The 25,453-nt window shown below is 54.6% G+C and overlaps 5 protein-coding genes across 5 annotated transcripts; 2 read left to right on the top strand and 3 right to left on the bottom strand.

Annotated features, from left to right (window-relative positions):
- Nucleotides 1-385: 385 nt before the first annotated feature.
- On the top strand, nt 386-5,577 carry CH63R_12827 (DNA-directed RNA polymerase; the record flags this gene model as incomplete). The annotated part of the gene is made up of 2 exons (XM_018307801.1): nt 386-567; nt 630-5,577. The coding sequence occupies 2 exons, from the start codon at nt 386-388 to the stop codon at nt 5,575-5,577; spliced, it is 5,130 nt and encodes a 1,709-aa protein (XP_018152218.1).
- Nucleotides 5,578-8,768: 3,191 nt separating this feature from the next.
- On the bottom strand, nt 8,769-10,141 carry CH63R_12826 (Epithelial zinc-finger ezf protein-like protein; the record flags this gene model as incomplete). The annotated part of the gene is made up of 2 exons (XM_018307800.1): nt 8,769-9,033; nt 9,102-10,141. 2 exons carry the CDS (start codon nt 10,139-10,141, stop codon nt 8,769-8,771), a joined length of 1,305 nt encoding a protein of 434 aa, XP_018152217.1.
- A 6,984-nt stretch (nt 10,142-17,125) lies between these two features.
- On the bottom strand, nt 17,126-17,344 carry CH63R_12825 (uncharacterized protein; the record flags this gene model as incomplete). The annotated part of the gene is made up of 1 exon (XM_018307799.1): nt 17,126-17,344. One exon carries the CDS (start codon nt 17,342-17,344, stop codon nt 17,126-17,128), a length of 219 nt encoding a protein of 72 aa, XP_018152216.1.
- An 878-nt stretch (nt 17,345-18,222) lies between these two features.
- CH63R_12824 (DNA repair helicase rad15) lies at nt 18,223-20,917 on the top strand (the record flags this gene model as incomplete). Its single annotated transcript, XM_018307798.1, has 7 exons — nt 18,223-18,238; nt 18,307-18,438; nt 18,507-18,760; nt 18,816-18,932; nt 18,993-19,323; nt 19,392-19,489; nt 19,559-20,917. 7 exons carry the CDS (start codon nt 18,223-18,225, stop codon nt 20,915-20,917), a joined length of 2,307 nt encoding a protein of 768 aa, XP_018152215.1.
- Nucleotides 20,918-21,230: 313 nt separating this feature from the next.
- Nucleotides 21,231-24,352, bottom strand: CH63R_12823 (DDHD domain-containing protein; the record flags this gene model as incomplete). The annotated part of the gene is made up of 2 exons (XM_018307797.1): nt 21,231-23,094; nt 23,145-24,352. 2 exons carry the CDS (start codon nt 24,350-24,352, stop codon nt 21,231-21,233), a joined length of 3,072 nt encoding a protein of 1,023 aa, XP_018152214.1.
- Nucleotides 24,353-25,453: the final 1,101 nt, after the last annotated feature.

The raw sequence follows: 25,453 nt of genomic DNA, 5'->3' as shown, positions 1-25,453 counted from the left end.
GGGTAGGTACATTCCTACACTCCCTGGTTCGCTTGGGGATGAAGCTCTTGCAGTGGCCTCTCTTCGCAGCGTGAGTGGCTGGTGTTGCATTGGCGCCCTGCAGCATTGCCAGTGTCAGCGTGTGTTTGGTGGTGAACAACAAGAAAGACCCACACAAGGCGGATCCTTCGTTTTTCTGCCGACAGCCACCGCTAAAAAAAAAGTTCCCCTCGGTTTCCCGCCGAACGGCTGCTGCTACCTTGACTGTCTGCCCCGGCCTTGTTGATTCTGCGATCGACTGCTGTCTTGTACCCGACGCTGGATGGAAAATTTGCTGTCTTCCGCCTCGCCTTCTGTACGGACTCAGACAGGTGTCAGGCTCATTTTCTGAAGCCTCGCCGGCACCATGAACATTTCCCAACCCATCTCGTCGTCCATTGAGACGGTCGAGTTCACGTTTCTTACCGACGAAGAAATCAAGGCCATCTCCGTCAAGCGCATCGAGAACGACAGCACCTTCGACAACCTCCTCAACCCTGTTCCCGGTGGTCTTTACGACCCGGCTCTTGGATCATGGGGCGATGCACTGTACGAAATCGCTTACAATTGCCCTCATCTTCACATTGGTTGACTTACACAATTATTCACAGCTGCGCAACCTGTAACTTGAACCAGTCTTCATGCCCGGGCCACGCCGGCCACATCGAGCTCCCCGTTCCCGTCTACCACCCAGTCTTTCTCGACCAGGTCCTCCGTCTTCTACGATCGCAGTGTGTTTACTGTAAAGGATTTCGCATGCGCCACCGCGAAATCAATCGCTACTCTTGCAAACTCCGACTCTTGCAACACGGTCTCCTCCATGAAGCCCATCTCGTGGACGCCATTGGCGAAGAGCTTAAGGGTCTCGCTTTGCCCGGCGTGCCTACCGACTATGAGAGTGAGGCCGAAGAAGAGGGCAGCTCTTCCGTCGATAACATCATTGGGGCAAGGGAGGCGTACGTCCGCCAGGCCCTCAAGTCGCACAAGCTCAGTCTTGGCGAAGTCAGGAAGGGCAAGCACGAAGGTGCTATCGAGATGCGGAGAGAGCTCATCAAGGACTTCTTAACACAAATTACCAAGCCTAGACGATGCGACAACTGCGGAGGCATTTCGCCTGCCTATCGCAAGGACCGCTTCGTCAAGATCTTCGAAAAGGCCCTTAGCGAGAGAGACCTGGCCCAGATGGCTCAGAGAAACCTGCACATCAAAGACTCCATGGCGACTGCAGCTCGTGCCCGCAAATCCAAGGCAAAGCGCGGTGCCGCCGATGCTGACGAAGGCATCGCCGACGTTGATATGACTTCAGCGGAGGAAAACGATATCGAAATGCACGATGCCAGTGGCGACGAGCAGGACCTGGCGGATAAGGAAGAAGAGTTAAGGGCCGATGCCGTCGCCGTCGCTCCCGGTCAACAGCGCTACATCAGCGCCATGGAGGTTCGCGCACGTCTGCGGGAGCTATTCGAGAAAGAGCAGGACATCATGTCGTTGGTGTACAGCTCGAAACCGACGACCAAGAAGGCCGCACAGGTATCGGCGGACATGTTCTTCATCCGGACCATTCTTGTCCCTCCAAACAAGTTTCGACCCGAAGCCCGAACCGGCGACTCTCAAATCTCCGAGGCTCAGCAGAACTCGCTGTACAAGATGATCATGCGGAACTGCGGCAACATCGCGAGGATGCACCAGAGCGTTGGAGCCACCGACCAGTACGGAAGACCGAGAGATATCACCGACTTGCACCAAGTATGGACGGAGTTGCAAGAGTCTGTTAACTCCTTGATAGACAAGAGCAAGAACCCCGTTCAAGGCGCAGCTGCCAAGAGAAATGAGGACGGCATCAAGCAGAAGCTGGAAAAGAAGGAGGGACTCTTCCGAAAAAACATGATGGGAAAGCGAGTCAACTTCGCCGCCCGAAGTGTCATTTCGCCCGACCCCAACATCGAAACCAACGAGATTGGTGTGCCTCCTGTTTTCGCGCGCAAACTGACCTATCCTGAACCGGTGACGAGTCACAACTTCAGAGACATGCAGCAAGCCGTCATCAATGGTGTCGACAAGTGGCCCGGAGCGGCTGCCATCGAGTACGAGAATGGTCAAATCGTCAACCTTCGATCCAAGTCTGTGGACGACCGCATGTCCCTCGCCAACCAGCTCCTTGCGCCAACAAACAACCATATGAGCGGCATGAAGAGTAAAAAGGTGTACCGACACCTGACAAACGGCGATGTCGTCTTGATGAACCGTCAGCCAACGCTGCACAAGCCGTCCATCATGGGTCACCGAGTCCGCGTGCTGCCCGGAGAGAAGACGATTCGAATGCACTACGCCAACTGCAACACATACAACGCCGATTTCGACGGTGACGAGATGAATATGCATTTCCCACAAAATGAAGTTGCCAGAGCGGAGGCTCTTCAAATTGCCGATACGGACCATCAGTATCTGTCAGGCACGGCCGGCAAGCCCCTTCGTGGCTTGATTCAGGACCATCTCTCAGTTTCCGTCGCCCTCTGTAACAAGGACACCTTCTTCGACCGCGACTCCTACCAACAGCTCATCTACGCAGCTCTCCGCCCGGAGAGTGGTCACATTCTTGGCGAGAGGATTGAGCTTATCCCTCCGGCAGTAATCAAGCCCAGACCCAGATGGACGGGCAAGCAGGTCATTAGCACAATCCTCAAAAACATCAAGCCGCCCAACGGAGAAGGTCTATGGATGTCCGGCAAATGTCAAGTCAAGGGCGAGCAGTGGGGCAAGGGTCATTTGGAAGAAGGCAGCGTCCTGTTCCAGGACGGACAGTTCCTGACAGGTATCCTTGACAAGGCCCATCTGGGTCCCAGCTCGGGAGGTCTCATTCACTCCATTCACGAAATCTACGGACCTGCTGTCGCAGGCAAACTGCTCAGTGGCATGGGGCGCCTCCTCACCCGATACTTGAACATGCGGGCCTTCACTTGCGGCATGGACGATTTGCGTCTCACGTCAGAGGGCGAGGTGGCTCGACGGGAGGCCTTGAAGGCGGCCAAGAACATTGGCCTCGAGGTCGCGGCTAAGTATGTCTCACTCGATGACAAGGCACCCAACAGCACAGACCCGGAGCTTCTTGTCCGTCTTGAGGAGGTGTTGCGAGACGACACCAAGCAGGAGGGTCTCGATATGCTTATGAACCAGAGCTCTCAAATTGTTTCAAGTGCGGTTACAACAGCTTGTCTGCCTATCGGCCTGGTCAAGCAGTTTCCAAAGAACCAGATGCAGGCGATGACGACATCTGGTGCCAAGGGTAGCCAAGTCAATGCGAACCTTATCTCTTGCAACTTGGGACAGCAAGTTCTTGAAGGCAGGAGAGTTCCTGTTATGGTTAGCGGGAAATCTCTGCCATGCTTTAAGCCTTTCGAGACAGACGTCCGCGCCGGCGGCTACATCGTTCAACGTTTCTTGACCGGTATCCGGCCTCAAGAATATTACTTTCATCACATGGCCGGCCGTGAGGGCTTGATCGACACAGCTGTCAAGACTTCTCGCTCAGGTTATCTACAGAGATGTATCATCAAGGGCATGGAGGGACTGACGGTGACATACGACTCGACGGTGCGGGATGCAGACGGTACTCTTGTGCAGTTCCTCTACGGCGAAGATGGTCTCGACCCAACCAAACAAAAGTATCTCACCGACTTCAGCTTCGTTCTCCGCAACGTTGCTTCTGAATCGGCCCAGCTGAATTTCGGCAACGGTTTCAAGGACAAACTCGCCGGCAGCAAGGACGAAATCCTCAAACACATGAAGAGCGCCATCAAGCACGCCAAGCTCAACAGTACTGTAGCCAAGGACCCCATCATTTCCATGGTCAACCCGGCGAGAGTGGCATTTGCCACGTCGGAAAAGTTCTACGCGAAAATGACCAAATACATTAAGGACAACAAGGACGGCCTTATTCGCGACAAGTCGAGTGCCCCGTCTGGCTTGATCAACGCCCCCGCTGTCAGCAAGAAGTCGGCGGAACTTGTCTTTGCTGCCAAGTACATGCGATCGCTTGTCGAGGCGGGCGAAGGTGTTGGTATTGTTGCTGGCCAGAGTGTGGGTGAACCTTCGACTCAGATGACGCTCAACACCTTCCATTTGGCTGGTCACTCGGCCAAGAACGTCACGCTCGGTATTCCTCGTCTCCGCGAAATCCTCATGACAGCCAGTCGATCTATTTCAACCCCGGCCATGACTCTTCTTCTCCATGAAGAGCTTTCCGCGGTTGAGGGAGAAATCTTTGCTAAATCGATCAGCGTCCTGCCTCTGGCTGACGTGCTTGACACAGCGACCGTCAATGAGCGCATCGGCAAGGGCAACAACGGTGCTCTGGCCAAGCTCTACGACGTAAGACTTAACTTCTTCCCCGCCAAGGAGTACACCAAGGCCTACGCTATCGACACATCCGATGTCATGGACACGGTCGAGAAGCGGTTCCTGGATCACCTCTTGAAGATTATGGTCCGCGAGATTAAGAAGCGCCGCAGCGAGTCCACGTCGGCGACGCCGGATGTTGGAGTCAAGGCAGGTGTCGTGGAGATGGCGACCGGCAACAGCGAGGCAAGAGTTCCCAATGACGATGACGATGACGACGATGACGGTGACGGTGATGCCACGAACGCCAAGAACAAGGCGAATCGGGAGGAGGCTGTCTCGTATGGGCCAAATGATGACGAGGATGACGCAGTCCAGCGACAGATGGAACGCGAGGGCTCTCCCGAAGAAGACGAAGGCTTCGGAGGCAGCCCTTCACCGCGGCGCGAGAAGGATGACGAAGAAGGCGACAGCGAAGACGACGATAGCGACGGCGACTCGGACAGCGACTATGGTTGGAGAGCCGAGCGCGTCAAGAGTCGTTATCTCCGTGTCACCAGATTCCGCAATGACGAGGCTGGAGAATGGTGCGAGTTCACGCTCGAGTTTGAGGCCGACACCCCCAAGGTTCTCATGCTCAACATTGTACAGGCGGCCGTCAAGAAGTCTGTCATCCAGCAGATACCGGGTGTCGGTTCATGCACATTCACAGCAGACCACAAGATTACGGACTCGACGACGGGTGAAGACGTGTCTGTGCCGGCGATCTACACGTCAGGTTGCAACCTCAAGGCCATGCAGAAGTACAGCGACTTCATCAACCCTAACAAGATCGCGACCAACGACATCGGCGCCGTGCTGGACGTGTATGGTGTTGAGGCATGCCGAAGCAACATCGTCTCTGAGCTGGCAGGCGTCTTTGGCGGTCACGGCATCAGCGTCGACAACCGACACTTGAACCTCATTGCCGATTACATGACGCGCAACGGCGACTACACGCCCTTCAACCGCAACGGCCTGCGTGGTAATGTGAGCCCCTTCACCAAGATGAGCTTCGAGACAACGTTAGCCTTCTTGAAGGACGCAGTTCTCGATGGTGACTGGGACGATCTCAGAACGCCCAGCGGTCGTATCGTCATGGGCCGCCTGGGCAAGATTGGTACGGGCGCCTTTGATGTCTTGACGGCGCTCCCTACGCACCATATGTCATCCCACGTGGAGTGAGCCGGATCGATCTCCCGGCTTCTCGTGTCTGTCTTGTTTCATGTTCTGGGGGCTGGGGTTTGTTTGGCATGCTTTTTTCTTTGGCCAATAATTGTATTTACTGTTTGGGATTGATAGAGAGGCAACGTGACCTGAAAAGTAATTGGCTTGAACCGCCGAGATGTCGGATCCTTTACCTGACAGCTGGACGAATGTGCACTCACCCACTCGGTGACGCTAATAGTTGACTTTGCATGCCTGTAAGCCAAGTCGACGAAAAGTGTGGTATACGACACGGCGGATTTTCATCCATTACTCAGTCACAACCAATACGATCCCAAGCAACATTCGCTTCGGGTGCTCCCTGTTCGGACGGCCGTGCCCACTTGCATAAGTTGCCGCGCCGTTATCTGGCTCTGGGCGATTTAAGGGTATCTGGTATCTACATTCAGTATATCCACCACCAGGCTTGGTAAACAGTCGTTCCTTATGGGCTACAGACGACGGGTGACGTTTGGACATGAGAGATTGTCGGAACCCCCCTTCGGTTATGTCTATATACGCCCCATAACCTGAACCCGAGTGGTCGCGGCCACTATCCAGTGCCGAGTGTGGCCGCAACCGCACACGAGGAGGTTGCCTGCTTCCTTTGCCCAACGACTCCAAAGGCGGCCAGTGGCTCGGTGTCGTCTCTAAGGATGGCGGCCCGCTCTCTCATCCAGATCTTGGTATGGGCGTGCGTGTACCGGCACCCCGATGCAGATACTACATGAAGCATGTGAGACTCAAACCATCCATGTCGTCCTCTTGGATCGGCTTCATGGAGGAATCGTCAATCTAAAGCTGCTGCAAAGGTTCCAGGGCCTTTGCAGAGCAGTTATCCGGCATTGCTGGCGGAAACGGCGGCAAGGGGCAGGAGCCGTATGCACTGTGCCTCGTCAGTCGGGATGACATGGCGGCACGTGTCATCCGTACCTAGTGTACCGGTGCTGCATCGCTCCAGCCCTACCAGGCAGGACATCCGAAGACACTCCAGGAAGAGGAGGGGTGAGCGTTGTGGAAGAGGCGGACCACGTGAGGTCAGCGGCTGTGCGAGAATGGTGGTGTGGAAGGCGGCCAGGCGAATGCGGCGCATCTATCCTACGTTCCCTCGGTTGACCGACACGCGGCTTGGTCAAAGGAAGATTAACTATCCGTATGCAGGCGATATCCGCGGCGTAGCCAAGCAGCAAATCGCAGAGGCAATACTAGGCGCCCAAAGAGACGAGAAAGCGCAACGCCACCGCGTTTGGGGGCGGTAAATGGGTATGCAGCAGGTGCATCATGCAAGCATCCTCCAGGTGACGGTTGGGCAGTACTCTGACAGTGCTCCTTGACAGTGGTCTTAGGAGACAGAAGAGTTCAGAGCCCGTTGTGGCCAAGAATGAGCGGCGAGGATGATGGCCGGTAGCTGTGATAGTTCCTCGACCTCTCCCTCGTCTGGTTTCAATTTGTCGTCGACTCTGGCTCTCGAGCCAGATGAGATGAGAAATTGACGCTTGAGCAGGGGACATCGAAGTGACCAGTGCGTGTTGCAGAGTGGTATCGAGGGAAGCGGGTGATGAGATGCAGAATCCAGTATGATTGATGTAACCATAGGCAGGTAGTTTGTGGCTGCACTAGCTGAAGGGAAGGCCAGTGCACTAGCATGAACGTCGCTTGGTCGTTCCAACAGCCGTGAGCTTGTTAGCGTGCAAGCCAGGTAAACCACTCGGTATCCGCAGGGAAGGCGATGGCTCCCATGGAACCCCATGGTCCCTTGGCCCTTGACCTTGCAGTGTATGTGCCTTGCGCTGCGTGCCCAACATGGCCCCGCTGAGACCGAGGAGGCAAATCACAAAGGATCTGTCAACTGTGCGAATTCCGGGGTTCTGTCAGATACCCGACACAATGTGCCATCACCCCTACGATGACTGAACTCTCAAGTATGTGTGTGTGAAGCTGTGTCAACTAACTACAATGAACGGTATATGAACGAGTTCTGCTTGGTGCAACTTGTCGAAGAGGGACTTGTGCTTGGTATAGAGGATGATGGACAGTCGGTCATTTCTCATTTCTCGTTTCTCGTTTCTTGTGGACGGATGAAGTAGATGCCTGTGAGAAAACGGACGTCTGCAGTCTCGAGTTCCAACTCCGGGCAGGCAACAGGAGTATCACGCTCTACCAAGAATTGAGATTGCCGCATTGCGTCAGACGCACCCGGACAGACATAGTACGTGTCTCTTCTGAAGTACCTTGTTTTTGGTACCTCTGTCTGGTCAGGGGATCCTGGAGGCACATCGACCTTTCCGTGCCACACCTTCTGCACAGATACCTTACAGTGACAGTCTCAACTGCTGGCAGGTACTCTGTATCTACCTAACCAAGTATTGGCTGGCTCCGTCTCCCGAACTTCCGGTTCCACTATATTACCCACTGTACACCGTCCATTTTACTGCCCACTACTCACTACCCTACCTACCTAGGTAGGTGTCGACCCACTGTACTGTCTTCCGTGCCTTCGGAGGTAACTCGCTCAGTCCTAACCATCGTCACTACAATTAATCACCAACCGTACCCCGAGGTCTGGCGCTTGTCTTGGCCAATCGTACGTGCGTATCTCGCCAACGCCAGTTGGCAGGTAGTGATGAGATGGAGGCACAAACCCAACATTTGCACGCAATGCTTTGCTGGCTTCCCTTCTTCTTGCTTGTGTTTGACATGGCTGTTCAAAAGCCTGCAGAAGTGACTGGTCCGCACAACGACTGTCTTGATACCCTGCCCCTCCCCCCCCCCCCCGGGTCCGCGTTTCCGTCTCGAGCTATCCACCTCCCTCGGCTCCGGCACCGGTAGAAAGCAGCGTTCAGATTGTATCTGAGCGATGGCTATGGAAATACGCTTCGAGTATCATGCTTATCTTCTCTGCGGCGACGCGTTGCAACAAGGCTGCCATTCGCAGCCTTGCAGGATCGATACTCCCTAGTCCTAATCACAGTTCGGCCAAGCACAGGCCATCATTGCAATGTTCCGTCGTCCCCCGCGATGTCTCAACGCCGTACCCCAGGTATCTACGCAGCAAATGATCATGTACATGCAAACCAAACCCTCCCAAGCCTTCCCAGTTGGTGATACATTTATATACGTGAGACGAGCCCACCAGTCGCCTTTCTCTTGGGCTCAGACCAAGTGTCCCATCACCGTTGCCAGTTGTCGCCATGCGCGCCATCGCTTGCGCCGGGCACGACGCCTCTGCCTCTGCTGGTCGATGATTCGGGATGTAACAACCCGCTTCCACTGCCCATCGACATGGTAATTGGTGGGAGGGGGCCGGAGCTCGATCCCATCGGATGCATTGGCGCGCCCATGCTACGGCTGGCCGCGCCCATTCCTTCGTATCCATCGACGCGCAGGTCGCAGGTGCCAACGTCGAAACGCTTGGAGCATCCATCTTCCATATGCCTGGAGCCGAAGGTCAGTGTAAGACTTTTTTTCACCAGCAATCATCGTCGTATGCTGTCCCAACTTACCTGCGAAGTGTGTCTTTGCGTGCAAATAGTCGTCCGCAGTAGTCGCACCTGTGATTCTTCTCCTTCATGTGGACGCTCTGGTTGTGTCTTTGGAGGTCCGTTTTACGAACAAAGCGCTTGTTACAGTCGGTTACGGAACATGGGAATGGATACTCCCTCTTCTCGTCGTGTGTATCCAAATGCGCCTTGTAGTTGTAGCTGCGGCTGAAGAGCTTGCCACATCCCTTGACTTGACACTGGTACTGGGCATCCGCAAAGGACGTCATCTTCCGCGGCGCCCGCTTCGGGCGGCTGTGCTTTGAGTCTTCCGTACGCCTGGCCTCTAGACTGGGAGGGGCCGACTCGCCTGCCGGTGTGTTCTGGTAGTATTGCTCGGCACCATATTCGACCTTGGACCAACTCGGAGATTGGGTGTCCGACAGGTAGTGTTGATGTGAGGCGCCGTACGGGCCCGAATCCGTCATGTACGGCGCCTGCATCGACCGGGGAGAGGCATAGTGCGAGGTGTCGATACCGGATCCATAGTCATTGGTGTTTTCCATCTTGATCCTTGGGCCAAACGAACCCGCCACATGGCCACTTTGCGCGTAGGAAAAGGAGCTCCTTGAGGACGACGGTCCAGGTGAGCGTCCGGGGGAGTCTGTGAGACAGTGCGGATGGTGGGCCGGGCCGGATGAATGGGAGGGCGGCGGCGGGTACGCTTCAGACCCGTACGAGGCTGGGATAGGAGAGTCGTATTCGGCAAACTGGTCATATTCTGACAGGACATTCGGTATGGAAAAGGACGAGGAAGATGGTGCCATGATGCTTGACGAGACCCAATCTGTGGTTGTTCGAGGGTCCAAAGGCGGCAAAGAAATGTCGGCGTCGGCTGCTAGGCCTGCAGAACACAACGGGCCGGCGGCGTACAAGGTGGTGATTTTGTACTGTTGAGCTGCTAGTTCCGGAGATGGGTAGTCCAATGAGGAGCGCTCTGATGGGCAATATGTGTGGGTTGGAGATGTCGGCGACCTTGTTAGAGATGGTGGTGTAAGGTCCATGGCTGAGTTGACCAAGGCCGTTTACTGCTCCTTTATCGATTTCCCCTGGAGCTTTGTTGGACGCAGAAGTTCGGTTTATATACCAACAAGGTGTTTGGGGGGAAATGCAATGAGGAGCTGCAAGGTGAGGGGGGGGGAGGGGGGTGGAAGATTCCCGGTTGGGACTTGTGTGGATTTGTGTGAGTGGGAGGAGTGTGTGGATAAGACCAGATCGAGGGGATTGCGTATCTGATTGGCAACCTTGTCAAAGAAGGCTGAAAGACAGAAGGTAAGATGGGGAAGGAGACGGTTATAAAAGAATCTGTTCACGTCTGGGGAGGGGCCAAGCCAAGGCAGCAAACTGGGAGATGGCAAGGGTTCTGTTGGAAGGAGGCGTGTGTAAGGCTGTGGAGCGTATGGGTGCGTGTAGAACAAGGCGAGTGGTGCAGGGCAGGGGGGAAATAAGGTAAGGTAGGTTAAGGTAGGCCAGTATCCGGAAGATGGGAGCAAGCTAAGAGGCCGTGGGTGGGTAAAGCTCAATGGGTAGAAGGGGCCGTGATCGCCGCCAGCAGGGTCTGGTTGTCTGAAGAGTCGATAATAACGAAGGGGGGAGCAAGACGAACCGCGCTTGTATCACTTACATCGATCAAGGCAGATTCTGGAAAGGTTTATACCATTCATTGCAGCTCCAAGATCCTGTTTCTGCCTGGCCATGTTTGGAGGCAGAATGGTCTGCTTGCAAGGTAACATGGACAGACAGTAACAGTTCAAAGTGCATGTACAGATATAGCACAACACGAAGGGACAAATATGGGAATGCCTGTTGGGTGCCAAGGCAAGTCACATTTGGCGTCAGTAGAGAAAGTAACTCCAGCCGTTGGAACCGGAGAGAGAGAGGGGGGGGAGAGAAGCGAGTGCGGGAGAATGCGGGCACAACGCAGACGAAGACGCTCCCCCGAAAGGACAAAAAGAAGATTTCATTGATAGAAACCACGGTAGCCACCTCAAGTCTAACGAGGAGAACAGGGAGAAGCTAGCAGCAGCAGGGCCAGCGGACTAGAATCGTGGGTCATGTTGGTGGTTGGACCGTCCTTCGAAGGATTCAACCAACCTGGCATCAGCCAGGGAGGGGTATCATTGGGGGCGGCGCAAGACGTGGGAGAGGAAACTGTGAGGGGGTGGGGGGTGGTGGGTGTATCGCAAGGAGAGAAAGGCGAGTGAAGCAAGGTGGCCATGGGCACGAGGAAACGGGGAGTGATATCTTGTGCCATGACAGCGGCATGACTTCCGGATCTGAACGAGACAGCCCAAAGAGAAACCCAGGCGTGGGAGAAAGACAGCAAGATCGAGTGAGAAGAAAACGAGATGAGCGTCGCGAGTCGCTCCCCTCGGGGGCTTTCCAGAAAGACCGAAGTGCAGCGGGGGGGAATCCGAACCACTCGTTTTTAGGAGCCCAGCAGGATGTGTTCGTGTGTTGGTGAATGGAATTGGGTCGTCCTGACCCTCTTCAACATTGCCCCTGCGGTCTCTTCGGTGTGTGTGTGTGTGTGTGTGTGTGCGATGGGTTGGTCGGTCCATGGCAGAAGCGTGAGAGTGCGAGAACCTGACAAGAGTATCCGTAAGATAAAAACAAAAACAGCTCGCAGGCGGTGGTACGATTAATGCCTGCACCAACGCAGGCGATGCACATTCATCCATCCGTTTATGAGCCATGACTGGTCAGTCCAGCAACTTGGGAACTAAAGAGGGCCTTGCCTAGAGGCTAGACCGGGATATAGCCCTCGAGGCTTGACCGGTCAACGGCATCATCTGCGTCAGGGGGTATGGGGGGAGAGGTGGAAGGGGAAGGGAAAGGTGACAGGGCTTGCTGAGTGATTACCCAGATACTCCTGATGCGACGGGCAATATTGCGTAGTCGGATACATTGCATAGCCATACTCGTGTTGAATGACTGTACATATCGCCATTTTTGTTGTGCGGCGTCTTTCGGCCCCTCCCCCCCAGTCAAGCAAGACTTACTCCCTGCCGGGAACTGGGAACGAGGTGCTGTATCCGCATCTGCCTGTACCACTCTGTCAGTCCGAGGGACCGTTGGTTCAATATGAAGGATGGGAAAAAAGGTCTTGTCCGGTTGCTGCTGTTGGTGGTTGGAGCAACAGGAACCAACCGTTTAATTAAGACTGGCCGGGGATGTTGACCTAGACCGGACGGAGCCCGTGCTTTAAGCGGAGAACCTATCGATCGATTGAGCCACATCGGCCGCGGTGGAGTCAGCCGCTAGAGACACGTACCACAGGGCATCTCAGGAAGATAGATGCCCAGGTATCTAGTCAGGTAGATATCTACGGATACACAGTACCCATTTATAAAGGGTACATCTGTAAATGTATTCTGACGCTTGTGTCCTTGTACATATGCTAATTGTGTACCTCCTCACCTGAGAGGTCTTGAGCGAGGAAGACTTGAGTATCAGCAGTCTCTTTGGTGTAGGTAGTCGTTAGCAGAGAGACAACAAAAGTCAAGCCACTGATTTGGTGGCATCGAACAAGTCAGGGCTTGAGGTTAAGACACTAAAACAGAAAACGAGAAGAAAGAAAGAGAGGGAAAAAACAAGGAGGGGGACAGGGCAAAAAAAAAAAAAAAAAGGAACCCCCCCCCCCGGACATAAACCCCCTTGACCTGGGGCAGGTGTGTCAGCTGAATCAAGTTAAGTCAGTGTACGATCAGCCGCGCAGAAACGGAGAAGCTTCCCTCATGCTGCCAAGGTGGAAAAGCCAGCATTCTCACTTTTGGAAACCCTGCTTCGGACCTGTAGCCGTTGCAACTTGCGTCCACCCGTCTCCTAGCGTTGGCGTCTGTGCTGATGTTGATAGAGGAATCGACACTACTGCTGTACAGGCACAATGTGTGGGCGAGGCGAGGCCGTGTACCGATACACATGTGCTGTATGCATTTTGTACACAGTACAGTCCTGCCTTTTCCTTCAGGGTACCTATCGTAGGCAGCCTAACAATGCCCCAATTGCCCTGTTGGGAGGTCCAGGGGGGCGTGGTGGGCTGAAAACCCCCAGGACAGAACATCCATACTGTAAGGTACAGACAGATACTGGGATCTGTCGTGTATTTTGCTTGCCTTTGCCTTGGGTTGTGATGCTGCCACTTGGCCGGCTCCTGCCGCTCATTGTTAGAGAGTGTTTAGCCTGTGTCCCCCCCTTCGCCAACGTGCAAATGACGGGCCGCTAACTTTAACCTTGATCGTCGTCGTTACGTCCCTTGATGCCAGGTATGAGACAATCGTTCCCGACACGCCCGCTGCTATGCTTTATGGTTTGGAAGGAGACAATGTACAAGAAGAAAGTCAGGCAGTTCGAGATATTCGCTGTCTTCGAATTGGCGCCTCGCATTGCATGGGGATCGAGAGGGCTTCTGGAAAACGCATGTGCCTGGAACGAGAGAACTCGATATGTCTCGGCCCCAACCCTGCGCACAGAATACCCATCGGTTTGGCAACTTCCTACTTTGGGTATATCGATATTGACGAGTTGTTGAGCCATCCACTTCATTGGTGGCCATCCGCGCTCACGCGCCCGTTTGAGTGGCGTCGGCTTGGGGCTTGGGGTGCTTGCTGCCAATGGCGCTGCAATCAATGACTTCTTGGGCAAGTCAAGACTCCAGAGTGACTAGCGGACAGAATCTCCAATGGCCAATCAGTAGAGAGCCTGGAAAACCGCCAAAAGTACCTTACCTCGACCAACGGCTAACTCGGCCGTCAGCAACGAGTCCCAAGGGCGCATTGCACATTGCACATTACCGGGGACCCCAAGTTTGTCCGGGCAAAATGTGGAGTCTCGTCATTGGAATGGCACGTCCCCAGTACGAATAGAGAGCAGCAGGCGTGAGAAGGCTCCGGCCCGCTGTGATGCCCGTAGACGACTCGAGAAGAATTGCGTGACGGGAGTTCGATGTCAGGAATTCGACCCGTCAAACACTGATGTTTTTGCGACAGTATGTGTGCTCGCGCGCGCCGGCTCGGAGTCTTCAAGAGGCAGCAAGTAGCGTATGCTGCGGGGCAATGAGTAGTGGTGATGCGGACGTAAGCGTCGCTCCGAGACCCGGGGCCATCGCCAGGCAGGCAGGCAGGCAGGCAGGCAGGCGTCCCACGTCCCCACCCGCACCCGTACTGCAACACTTAGAGCACCTAGATATAGGCGGGTAGGTTTATGTGATGCTTGGGGTTGACGCCGCCGTGGTGGACGTTGGCGGTAAGGTGATGGACAGAGCGAGGTACCTGGTTTTGACAGGTGCCGGACATGTGGCAGAAGGTTTGTTGACGGAGTTCAGGCACTTGTGCGTCGGCAGAATGAAGTTGTGGAAATCCACATGGCTGGTGGGTGACTTGGCCACAGAACTCGATTCAACGCCTCTTCATCGACAATCCCATCATCCAAAGGAATAGTTGCCGCGCGAGTGGGCCTCTCCCATCTGCTGTCTCATTTCGAGCTTCCTGCAGGGTACTTTCGGGTGGGTTCATTGGGAAATCATTGATACTGTAATCGTCAAAGACGGCTGATACTCATTGATCATGTCCCCTCTCTGTCCACAAGATGTCCCTCCGTACAAGAGGAAATTTCCTCTGTCAAATCCCCACCCGAGAGACTCAATTTGTCCCCTTGCCGAAGCCTTCGGTCGGCCGCAAGACGGGGGTCTGTTCAGCACGGGCGTCGGGAAAAGAGAGTTGGCGAAGCGAGATGAAAAATGTCTCTGGCCGGATGTTCCAGAGCTGTCCCGCGAAACTGGGTCGCCACGCAGTAGTGTTCGACAACTACCTGCCTCCATTTCGCTCTCTCTGGAACCTGGCCGTGTGATTGTCGATTGAGAATACCAGTGGCGAGTTAAAAGCGCCACAAGGATTTCCGGTCTTCCATTGTTGGTCTCGACTCTTGACCACCACCTTTTTTCTCCTTCCCCTTTCCCTCTCCTCAGGTCGGTGTCCCTCACCTTCACGCTTCCAACCAACAACAGTATCTTTCTCACCTATAACCCACCCCCCCCCCCCCCCCCCCCCCCCATGTTGGCACCGGTATCCCCGAAGTTCCTGGCTTTTGTCACTTTCCAGGCCATCCCGGCTGCGAATCTTGCTGGGTCATCATCCTAACAAACGTCTGGCGCTTGTCTTCACGATGCGGTCCAGGCTCACCGGGACCCAGGAGTCAGGCAAGGACGCTGAGTGCAAAGTTGCAAAGCCTGTGGAGGGGATACGACCCGTCAGGCCGCCCCCCCAAACCGCAATCTTCACAGCCATCCCGGGCCATGCGTGTGTCCGTCTGTTTTGACTGACAAGCGACGAGATGAAGAGTTCACCGAAGCCAACCGGCGCAACAACCACCAAAAGAAACAAACAGGCCATGTCGGAACGCGATCCTCGCCCACCGCTCCGATTTGCCCTTCACAGGCACTGATTGCAGGCCAGACACAGGACGGCCAGAGCTAACACACGCGTACCTGGGGCGTCATGTCCACTCTCTCACCAACTCCCGTCTGCGGCGAAGACGGTTATTGTGACTATGCCCGCGCCTGGCCGCATCCTTCTCCGCTTCGCCATCCGCCCTGTCCGCAACAACTGTATTCGACACACACTGGGAACAGTACGTTCCGGATGCGGGCCTCTTCAGGCTCCTCGCCGTGTATACCTATGGGACGTCCCGAATGACTATTGTGGCCTTCTTCTTCCCTTTTCCGTTCACCTGTAAATGACCATGCGCGCAGGGGGGAAGAGAGAGAGAGAGACGGCTGATGCCGAATAAAATCGGCCCTACGAGACCCTGCGCCCAGGCCTCCGACGTCTGCTCATACTCACGTTACCTCGGATGGCACGCTACTGCGAGTTAGGGTGCAGAAAGACACGAGTATCCCTGCGTTCGGTTTGGTGCTCTGGAACCCGGAGCAAGGATGCCGCGAAGCGAAAGCGTAGCCGGGCGTAACAAGAGTCATCGTGGTGGGGGGTGCTGCAAAGGGAATTTTGGTGAATGGGTAGCCAGCCTTTCGTCGCTTTTGTCGGATTTCTCATTATGCCGCACAAGCTCGATACCTGCCACCTGACCTGGCGTGTCTGTCAAGCGCGCTCCCTCCCACCAGCCAGGAGGTGCTGTCTGATTAAGTGCTGACTGTGACTCGATCAAGAGTAGGTGTTTCTGGTGCGTACTGCTTTCGTGTGTAATTGGATCTCGCAAAGTCCCTGTCGGATTCAGCCATGCGCCGTCGAGCCTATCTATGATCATCTTGAGCGAACGATTGTCGAGCCCGTAACACCAATGGCAGCACCACCACACCACCACGGTTTATCTGGCTCAAGGGCTCATATAACCCACGAATCCGCTTCGTTCAATGCGGTCTTCTCTACCATTGGAATCTCACGCGATGATATTCATCCAGAACCTTGTAGCGGCAGGCTCTGTATACCCCTCGCTTGAAGAAGTGCCCTAGCGATGAATACATTATTCATCGTCCGAGCCACCGCTTCAAATGCCAATGGGAGGGCCTCCCGCGACCCTAAATGGGTTCTTATCCTTGTAGATCTGTCTATGTGTGCACTGAGTACATACATCAGACCCCTTCCCCGACTGCCTTGAGGAGATCAAACCTGCGGACCACCGGGCGTAACAAGACATGTGTATAGCAGGCAGACCCTATTGACTGCCGCATAAGTCGCGAGCCCTCTGCCCGACAGCCTCACCCCATGTCGAAAGTTCGTAGGCCTGTAGGCGAGTTACGAGTGACATGGCCTTGCTACTTCTCCCCTCTGTGGTCATCGCCTTCGTCGTTGCCGTGCGCCGCTTAGGCACGCTGTTCTTCAGACCTCTCCGAGACCATGACTTGTAAGCCTGCTTTTTGCCGCTTGGCCGTCGTAGGAAGCCAGTACCTGATGATATTGAGCACCATGCTGTGTCGGGCGGGTAGCCAAGAAGAATAGAGAAACCCCATCTTGCCGATGCAGTGAATAACTGCCTTAAGCCTCCGAGCCACCGGCTTCTGGATCATGAGAATTGAGAGATGCGCCAGTCAGAATCCAGAACGGAGACCCGATGGTATCGCTACCCCAGGTGCGTGAAGACATGAGTAGTGTCTGTATTTCGCTGGGACATGAGTCAATCACTAGAAGAAGTTCTTCGCCTGTTGCATCCAGGAGTGGCGTGATGAGGTTTGGGTCCATGTAGTTCTTGTACATGGCGATGCGCATGGAAAAGTCGAATGCATAGAAAATATTTAGAAAGCGCTCACCACCACGTCTGACTTGTCGCATCAAGCACCAGTAGTTGGTCTGTGCTATCATTGGTGAGGTAGAGTACTATGTAAGCAACTACATCGGTAATCTCAGATCACGTGATAGCGCGACGTTTTGGCACCGTGAGAAGCTACCTAGGTACCTAATAGCGTCCCCCCTGGAAGCTGCCTTAGTGACTGCTGTAGGTACCAAAACCCACGTCACCGAGACGACTTTTCGGCACGGCACACGGCGCAGCGCGGCATTCCCTGCCGTCTTCACATCCGCAACGCAGCCTCAACACGGCAACAGCCGGCTGGAGAAACTGTTACAACACAGAAGCGCGCTTTTTCTTAGATATCTGCTTTGAAGCTGGAGCCTGTGACCGCCATTGCCTCGTTCTCCTGCCTCATCTCCAGGCGAAGACCTTCCTTCATATCCTCGACCCAGCTTCCGACTTACCAATCCCAGGACAACCCGCCACCGATCCGCTTCGGCTCAGAAGAAGACGATCGATCTGACAGCAAACGGGGTTGCGCATTTCTTGAGGGCCCACCGCCAGTCACTTGTTTTCCATACTTACTTCAGACCCAATTCATCAATCGATCAACTGGCTGGCCGTAGCAGCCTCTCCTCTCGAAGATGAAGTTCTTCATTGAGTGAGTGACGACTCCATGTCTTTCTCGAAATTCTTTGCACACCAGCTGACAGTGACACCTCAGTGAGCTGCCTGTTCTTTTCCCATATCCCAGAATCTATCCAGAGCAATATGCGTGAGTACACACCGGGTAGACACACTGACGGCGTGAAATGCTGACCTGCCATACGTGGGCTTCAGGTACATGTGCGACCTTAAAAGTGAGTCGGCGTCCTATCGATTTCATTCGGTGCGAACCAGGCCTGAAGCTAACAGTCGGACGATGCAGAAACACTGGACGCAGGCGGGCACTGCGTTCTGGAGATGCCATCAGGAACGGGGAAAACAGTCTCGCTGCTCTCACTCATCGTTGCATACCAACAACACAATCCCGAGCACAGAAAACTGATCTATTGCTCTCGTGCGTTAGATGATCACGCGCGCATCATGTGTGCCCCAGCATTTTGGACCAACTCTAATAGTTCACAGGTACCATGTCTGAGATCGAGAAGGCCTTGGCCGAACTGAAGGCCCTCATGAAGTACCGAGCACAAGAGCTCGGCGAAGAGGAGGAGTTCCGCGGCCTGGGACTGACAAGTAGAAAAAACCTGTGTCTACATCCTTCGGTCAAGCAGGAGAAGAGTGGTGCCATCGTCGATGCTCGCTGCCGGAGTCTCACAGCTGGGTTCGTTAAGGAGAAGAAGGATCGTGGAGAGAATGTTGACGTCTGTGTCTACCACGATGTGTGTGAAGCCCTGCGCTACCCTCCAGACTCTGTGTACCACTAACGTATCACAGAACCTGGACCTTCTGGAGCCACACAATCTGATCCCCAACGGTGTCTGGACGTTCGACGGCCTCTTGAAATATGGCGAGCAGCACAAGCAGTGCCCTTACTTCACCGCGAGGCGCATGGTAAAGTAGAATCAAAGGCGCGCTTATGGCCGAGTCTGCATTTCACTAACACGCCGAAAGATGCAATTCTGTAACGTCATCATCTACTCCTACCACTACCTTCTGGATCCCAAGATCGCCGAAAGGGTGTCTCGGGAACTATCAAAAGACTGCATTGTGGTCTTTGATGAGGCTCACAACATTGACAACGTCTGCATCGAATCACTCAGTACAGACATCACGGAAGACTCCCTGCGAAAAGCCACAAGAGGAGCACAGAATCTGGAACGGAAGATCGCTGAGATGAGGGATACCGACCAAGAGCAGCTGCAGAATGAATACCAAAAGTTGGTTGAGGGCCTCCGTGGCGCCGATGAGGCGCGGCAGGAAGATGCCTTCATGTCGAATCCAGGTAAGCAAGCAGCTGGCTGTCCTACAGCGTTCATTCGTTGTGCAATTGGTCGGCTAACACGCCCGAAGCACTGCCCGACGACTTGCTCAAGGAGGCGGTTCCGGGTAACATCAGGAGGGCCGAACACTTTGTGTCATTCCTGAAGAGATTCATTGAGTATCTCAAGGTAAGTCCATATCTCGGCCCGAATAGCAAAGGAGGGAGGGGGACACCTATGCGCTGACAACGCTTGTAGACCCGCATGAAGGTCAGGCACACGATATCAGAGACGCCCCCATCCTTTCTCGCCCATCTCAGGGAGTATACCTTCATCGAGAAAAAGCCTCTGAGATTCTGTGCCGAGAGGCTCACGTCGCTTGTGCGGACCCTTGAGCTTACCAATATTGAAGATTATCAACCTCTTCAGGAAGTCGCCACCTTTGCGACTCTTGTCGCAACGTACGAGAAGGGTTTTCTGCTCATCCTCGAGCCTTTCGAGTCGGAGACAGCAGAGGTGCCCAACCCGGTGCTGCATTTCACGTGTCTTGATGCCGCCATCGCGATCAAGCCAGTTTTTGACAGATTCAGCTCCGTCATCATCACGTCAGGAACCATGTCTCCGCTTGAAATGTACCCCAAGATGCTGGGGTTCTCGACCGTGGTCCAGGAATCTTACAGCATGACCCTGGCAAGGAGGTCGTTCCTGCCCATGATTGTTACCCGCGGAAGTGACCAGTCTTCCATCTCCACCAGTTTCCAGGTCCGAAACGAACCAAGTGTTGTCCGAAATTACGGCACTCTCCTCACCGAGTTTGCCAAGATCACACCGGACGGCATGGTTGTTTTCTTCCCGTCCTATCTTTATATGGAGTCCATCATCAGCATGTGGCAGGGCATGAACATTCTCGAAGAGGTTTGGAAGTACAAGCTTATCCTCGTCGAGACGCCCGACGCACAGGAGACGTCACTTGCGCTAGAGACTTACCGGACAGCCTGTTGCAATGGCCGCGGCGCCGTCCTACTTTGTGTCGCCCGAGGCAAGGTCTCGGAAGGCATCGATTTCGACCATCAGTACGGCAGAACTGTCTTGTGCATAGGTGTGCCGTTCCAGTACACCGAATCGCGAATACTCAAAGCGAGGCTCGAGTTCTTGCGCGAGACGTACCGTATTCGCGAGAACGACTTCTTGTCCTTCGATGCCATGCGCCACGCCGCACAGTGTCTGGGTCGCGTTCTAAGAGGCAAGGACGACTACGGTATCATGGTCCTCGCAGACCGCCGATTCCAGAAGAAGCGCGCGCAGCTGCCCAAGTGGATCAACCAAGGCCTACTCGACGCCGACACGAACGTAAGCACGGACATGGCCGTCAGCAGCGCCCGGCGCTTCCTCAAGCAGATGGCGCAGCCGTTCCGGGCAAAGGATCAGGAGGGCGTGAGCACCTGGAGCTACGAGGACTTGATGAGGCACAAGGAGAAAATGGACTTGGAGCGCATCCAGGAGCTGGAGGAGGCCGGCGGCGGCGGTGGAGATGGCTACGGGGCCGACGGTGGAGACGAATACGGCATGGACGACGATCTTGACAACGACTTGATGGAGATTGACGACGGGTTCTGAGACTCCCCCTCCCCATGGCCGTCAAATATCAACAAGTGTGGAGCGGATTGGTTATCAGGGGGGGTGGCCAGCCGGCGACGATCGCAGCGTCCTGTTTGAATGGGAAAGAAGGACACATTAGCTTCAAACCAAGAATGCAGACGAATTAAACAAAACCGACGTCTCAATCTGGTCCCGCCATATCTTTTGTTCTCTCTGGTGACTGTGTGCATCTTTGTTGCTCATAAGATTTGTATATGTGTATGTATATGGTCTAGGCATCTAGAGGGACATCCATCCTACAGACGCGGCCCTCACCGCAATGTAGGAATCCTCACCCCAGCGCAACTCTCTTAGCCGCCTTCTGAGCCCTCATGGCAGGTATGGTGTTTGCCCTGCCAGGCTTTCTTCCGACCTCCATGCACAGCATGCGGATAAAGTCCTGGCTCGTCCAGTAGCAAGTGTGCGCGCTCAACATGTTGAGATACTGAATCTCCAAAGGGCCGCCGCCGAACCTGAGGTAGTAATCGATTTGACCATTGTCGTTAAGCAGGTAAGCCTTTCTCTCCGCAATCTCCTCCCGTGTGAAGTCGTGGACCTCAAGCTCGAGCTGCGAGGGCAAGCGCGCGAATGGTGGCTTTGGCGCCGCCGGAGGGGCCATCATCGCCGGGGTGGGTGTCGTCCCCGGCACGAGGCTTTTCACTGCGTTGCCGACATACTGGAAAATGGAGCTGGCGCTTGATGGAACATGTGCTGTCCTTAGGCTCGTGGCGTATACGGGGTCTATTGTACCGTTCAGAAGATACGCGATAGGATCCTCTTTGGCCAACACGTTGTAAATGTTGTCCACGGCAATGCACCCGTACCGAGAGGCCTCGCCCGTCACTTCCGGAGCGTTGATATCGACGGGGTCTGCCCCTGGTTTCACCCTACCACGTCGGGGCTGAAGCATGCCTCTCTCGAGGAGCAGGAAGAACCCGGCGGGGCTCCCTACGAGAAACAGGTTGCAAGTGTCGAACTCGAAGAAGTCTGGCTGAGGGGCCCTCAGCGATAGATCCAGCCTTGGGACACGCGTGGGCTGGCGTGAGAGGATCTCGATAGCCATAGCGCTGCCAAGAGAGTGGCCAATGACATGGGTTCGCCCTCTTTCTGCAAATCCCGGGTTATTTCGACACCAAAGTCGATATACACGGTTGGCTTCTGTGACCAAGGCATTGATCATCTTTCCCTTGTGATGGGACAAGTAGAACGGTATGTCAAACATTACATCCGATATCATACTCCTCACCGCAGGAATACTGCCGGGTTCGATGTCCTTAAGACTGAAGCCGTCTGGCACATGTGTTGCCTTGTCTTCCTCCGTCATTGGACCGCCGTCTTCGAACGACAGGGTGTGGCGCCAGTTGATCGGGAGTACCATGATCCCGTTTTGGTCCTCCCTTAGAACACCCTTGACTGCTGGGCTGGTCAATTCCAGGTTAACCTCGCGCCGAAAGGCGTTGATGGCGTGGGTAAAGTGAAAACTTTCGACTCGCTCGGCGAACTTTTGTCCAATGCCATGAACAACTAGAACGAGGTCCGTGACCTGGCCACGCTCTTTTTGCGCCTGGCAGGCCGCGCAAACATCTCGTCCAAGAGCTTCCGGTGGGCCGTTGACAGAGAAGGGCGGCTGGTTGGCAGCATCTCGAGTGGCCTTCTTGTTGTGGATTCGTTCCCAGGCATGCCGGTCGAACCCACGGGTAACCGGAATGCCAATGGTCATTCCTTTCATGATCTTCGCAACCGGCCGCCTGCCATAATAAGCTGAAGGCTTCAGGCTGGGCTTCAATAGAAAGGCCGTGGAGGCGTCCTTGTAGACGACATGGTAGCTCGCATAGCTCCGATGCTGCTGGGAAGCTGCTCCAGCCTTCAGATTCGGATCAACGGCACCTTCTGCTGCAGCTTCTCCACGAAAACAGCTTGCAGCACAGAACGGATCTGTTGAGATGCGAGTGTCTGAGACTACTTGCTTATCCCTGTCGCTAAGGGTTTCCATGTCTTCCGGCCACAGCCGATGTGACACCTTCTCCTCACCGAGGGGGCCAACTTCAATGGCGCAGCGCAGCTCATCGTTCCAGGTCTCGGTATGTGGCTTGAGCTCTCGATAACCAGCCTCTAGCTGGTTCGCAACGGCTGGAGGTATCGGTAGCATTGTGTCTCTATGTGTCTGTTAGAAACTCAGCAAACACAGCAGGATCAAGCAACGAACCTGTAAAACCAGGTGGCTCGGAGGACCACGGCAATGTCATTCACAGGGGACCAATATATGGGTTTCATTTGTAGCGCAGGAATTGACACCATGTGTAGTCGGGAGACGCCAACGACCACGTCGATGGCTTCCCTCTTATAACTCTCGTCACTGATGAGCTTGGCCTGTGTGGTGTTTTCCCTTCTTCTCGGCAACTCTGGTGGGTCGCTCGGGTTTTGCGCGTCTCGTTCCTCGGTGTCGATCAGGGTTGGTGACCCCTGAAGGGGGGGGAAGGAAGTGGCAAAGCTGTCTTGCGGCCTTTGTCGGAGTCCGGCTCGAACGAATGGCTTCCCAGAAATGCCGTCGTCTACCGGATGCTGGCGAAGCGAACTACCGAGACCTGGCGTTGAAGGCCGTGAGGTTTGCTCGCTTGCTCGAGAATCCGATCTCGCCCTTGTTTTGGCCTCACTTCCGGTGTGTCCAGCCTCTTTACTAATTCTCTGCAACTCACTCGCCGCTTCTCGTCGAGGACTGAACGAGCCAATGATTCCCATTTGTCGTGACCGGGCAGAGTCTGCACGGGGCCGCGAAGATGAGATGCTACCTGACTGGGGTCGGGATTCGTCCGAGGAGGCTAAACGTCTTAACTCCATCATCACTTCCTGCACGACACTTTCCTGACCTAGTGAAGGGTGATGTTTCCTGGCCAGCGCACAAAAAGTGTTCTGCAACTCGGTGGACACATCTATGAATAGGTCCGGACAGCATACGGCAAGTGGAGTGTCCAGGAGCACGCCTGAGGCTTCTCCTGCCATGGACGATACCTGGATAGTACCACCGTGTTTTTGGATGTGTTTTACCGCTAAATGGCGCACCAAGAGAACCAGCTTGGCCGCGTTGGCTTTCTCTGCAGCAGGGCTGAGTTTACGGTCCCGTACCAACTGCTCGTGGGCTTGAATGTCATCGTCAGACAGGAGGCTAAGCCAAGCCTTCTCGAGAGCGTTGCTGTCGCCTAGCGAAAACGGTCGGATTTGGCCACGTGCGGTCCGCGCATCCGAGACGCCGGCAATGGTTCCAGGGGATAGGGGATCATCTATGGGTATAACCGAAGAGTAGAAGAACTGTGCGGCAACGGGAGGAATGCCATCGTAGGCGCCTGCGGATAAGGGTTGCGGAACAGGCGCAAGGCGGCACTTAGGACCGTATGTATGGGTTTGTGGTGAAGGCATGGTGATCAATTTGTCGCCAAACCCGCGATGGTCGATATTCGAGGTATTAGGCCGAACTTGCTCGGGAGGACGGCGGCTGGACCGGATGGCTGGGATCCGAAGACAAGATTGGCGAGACTGATGTTGTGTTCACAAATTCGAGTAAACTATCACGAGCGGCCGTAGGTAAGCCTTTGTAATATCGTGGACGTTGGCATGGTTGAGACAGAAGGAGTTAATGGATATCGTCAAGCCAAACTGCTTTTACACAAATCGTGTCAGCCAGAATGCGTTGGTATGGTATGTGTGAGGCAACTAGTTAACTTACCAACACGTGGATTGCAAATGACCGCAGGAAGCCGCACCACCAAGGGTTTCCAAGCTGGATAGGCACGTCAAGTCCTTGGATTCGGGTTCCGAGTGGAAGGCGAGAAAGCTACCTAGGTCAAGGCTAAGTGTTAAAGAGGCTGTCAAGTCCAGGTACCGGAGGCAACGATTGCGTAGGTAACCTGGCGGAGAGCTGCCGTCACCCTTTTGGCCTTAGGTAAGGCATGTGCGCTTCATCAGGCCGTTCACTTGTGTGTTTTGTCTCGGGGTGCTCAATGACGTACTTCTAGTCTTTCCGAGACGGTGGTCAGTGCTCTAGCTTCCTCCTGGCCCTGGGGCATCGCCCCATGCTGCACCAGCCACACGAGGCACATGAACTGGTCAGAGCGCCTGTCCGTACTACTCACCTTGATCGATCGTGTCGGGGGTGGCGTGACAGTGCGTTGTCGATGCTTCCATCCAATGCGTCCCATACTAGGGAGTTACTGAGCAACATCCTGTCTCTGTCTATGTGATTTGGTTTCACCCTATACCGAACAATTTAAGAGGAGCTTCGATCAGACATGGTGTGGCACTTATGGGAGGTGTTGGGCATGATATGAGGGGTGCTGTCCAAAAGGGACCGCGTATCTTGACAAACCCCACAGACTGGCCTTGACGGGAGTGCGGACAGTAAGTACTGTAGGCTCTCGGCCTCGGGTAATGGATCTTCGGGTGGAGATGGTGTCCCTGGCACCAGTTATGCTGGTTGATGAGATGATGCAAAGAACATGGGGTTCGAAACCTTATCTGGAC

This window comes from Colletotrichum higginsianum, chromosome 9 (assembly GCF_001672515.1).
Source record: "Colletotrichum higginsianum IMI 349063 chromosome 9, whole genome shotgun sequence".
Lineage (NCBI taxonomy): Eukaryota > Fungi > Ascomycota > Sordariomycetes > Glomerellales > Glomerellaceae > Colletotrichum > Colletotrichum higginsianum.
The sequence above is the reverse complement of the archived record's forward strand: the minus strand, read 5'-3'. Positions and strand labels throughout refer to the sequence as shown.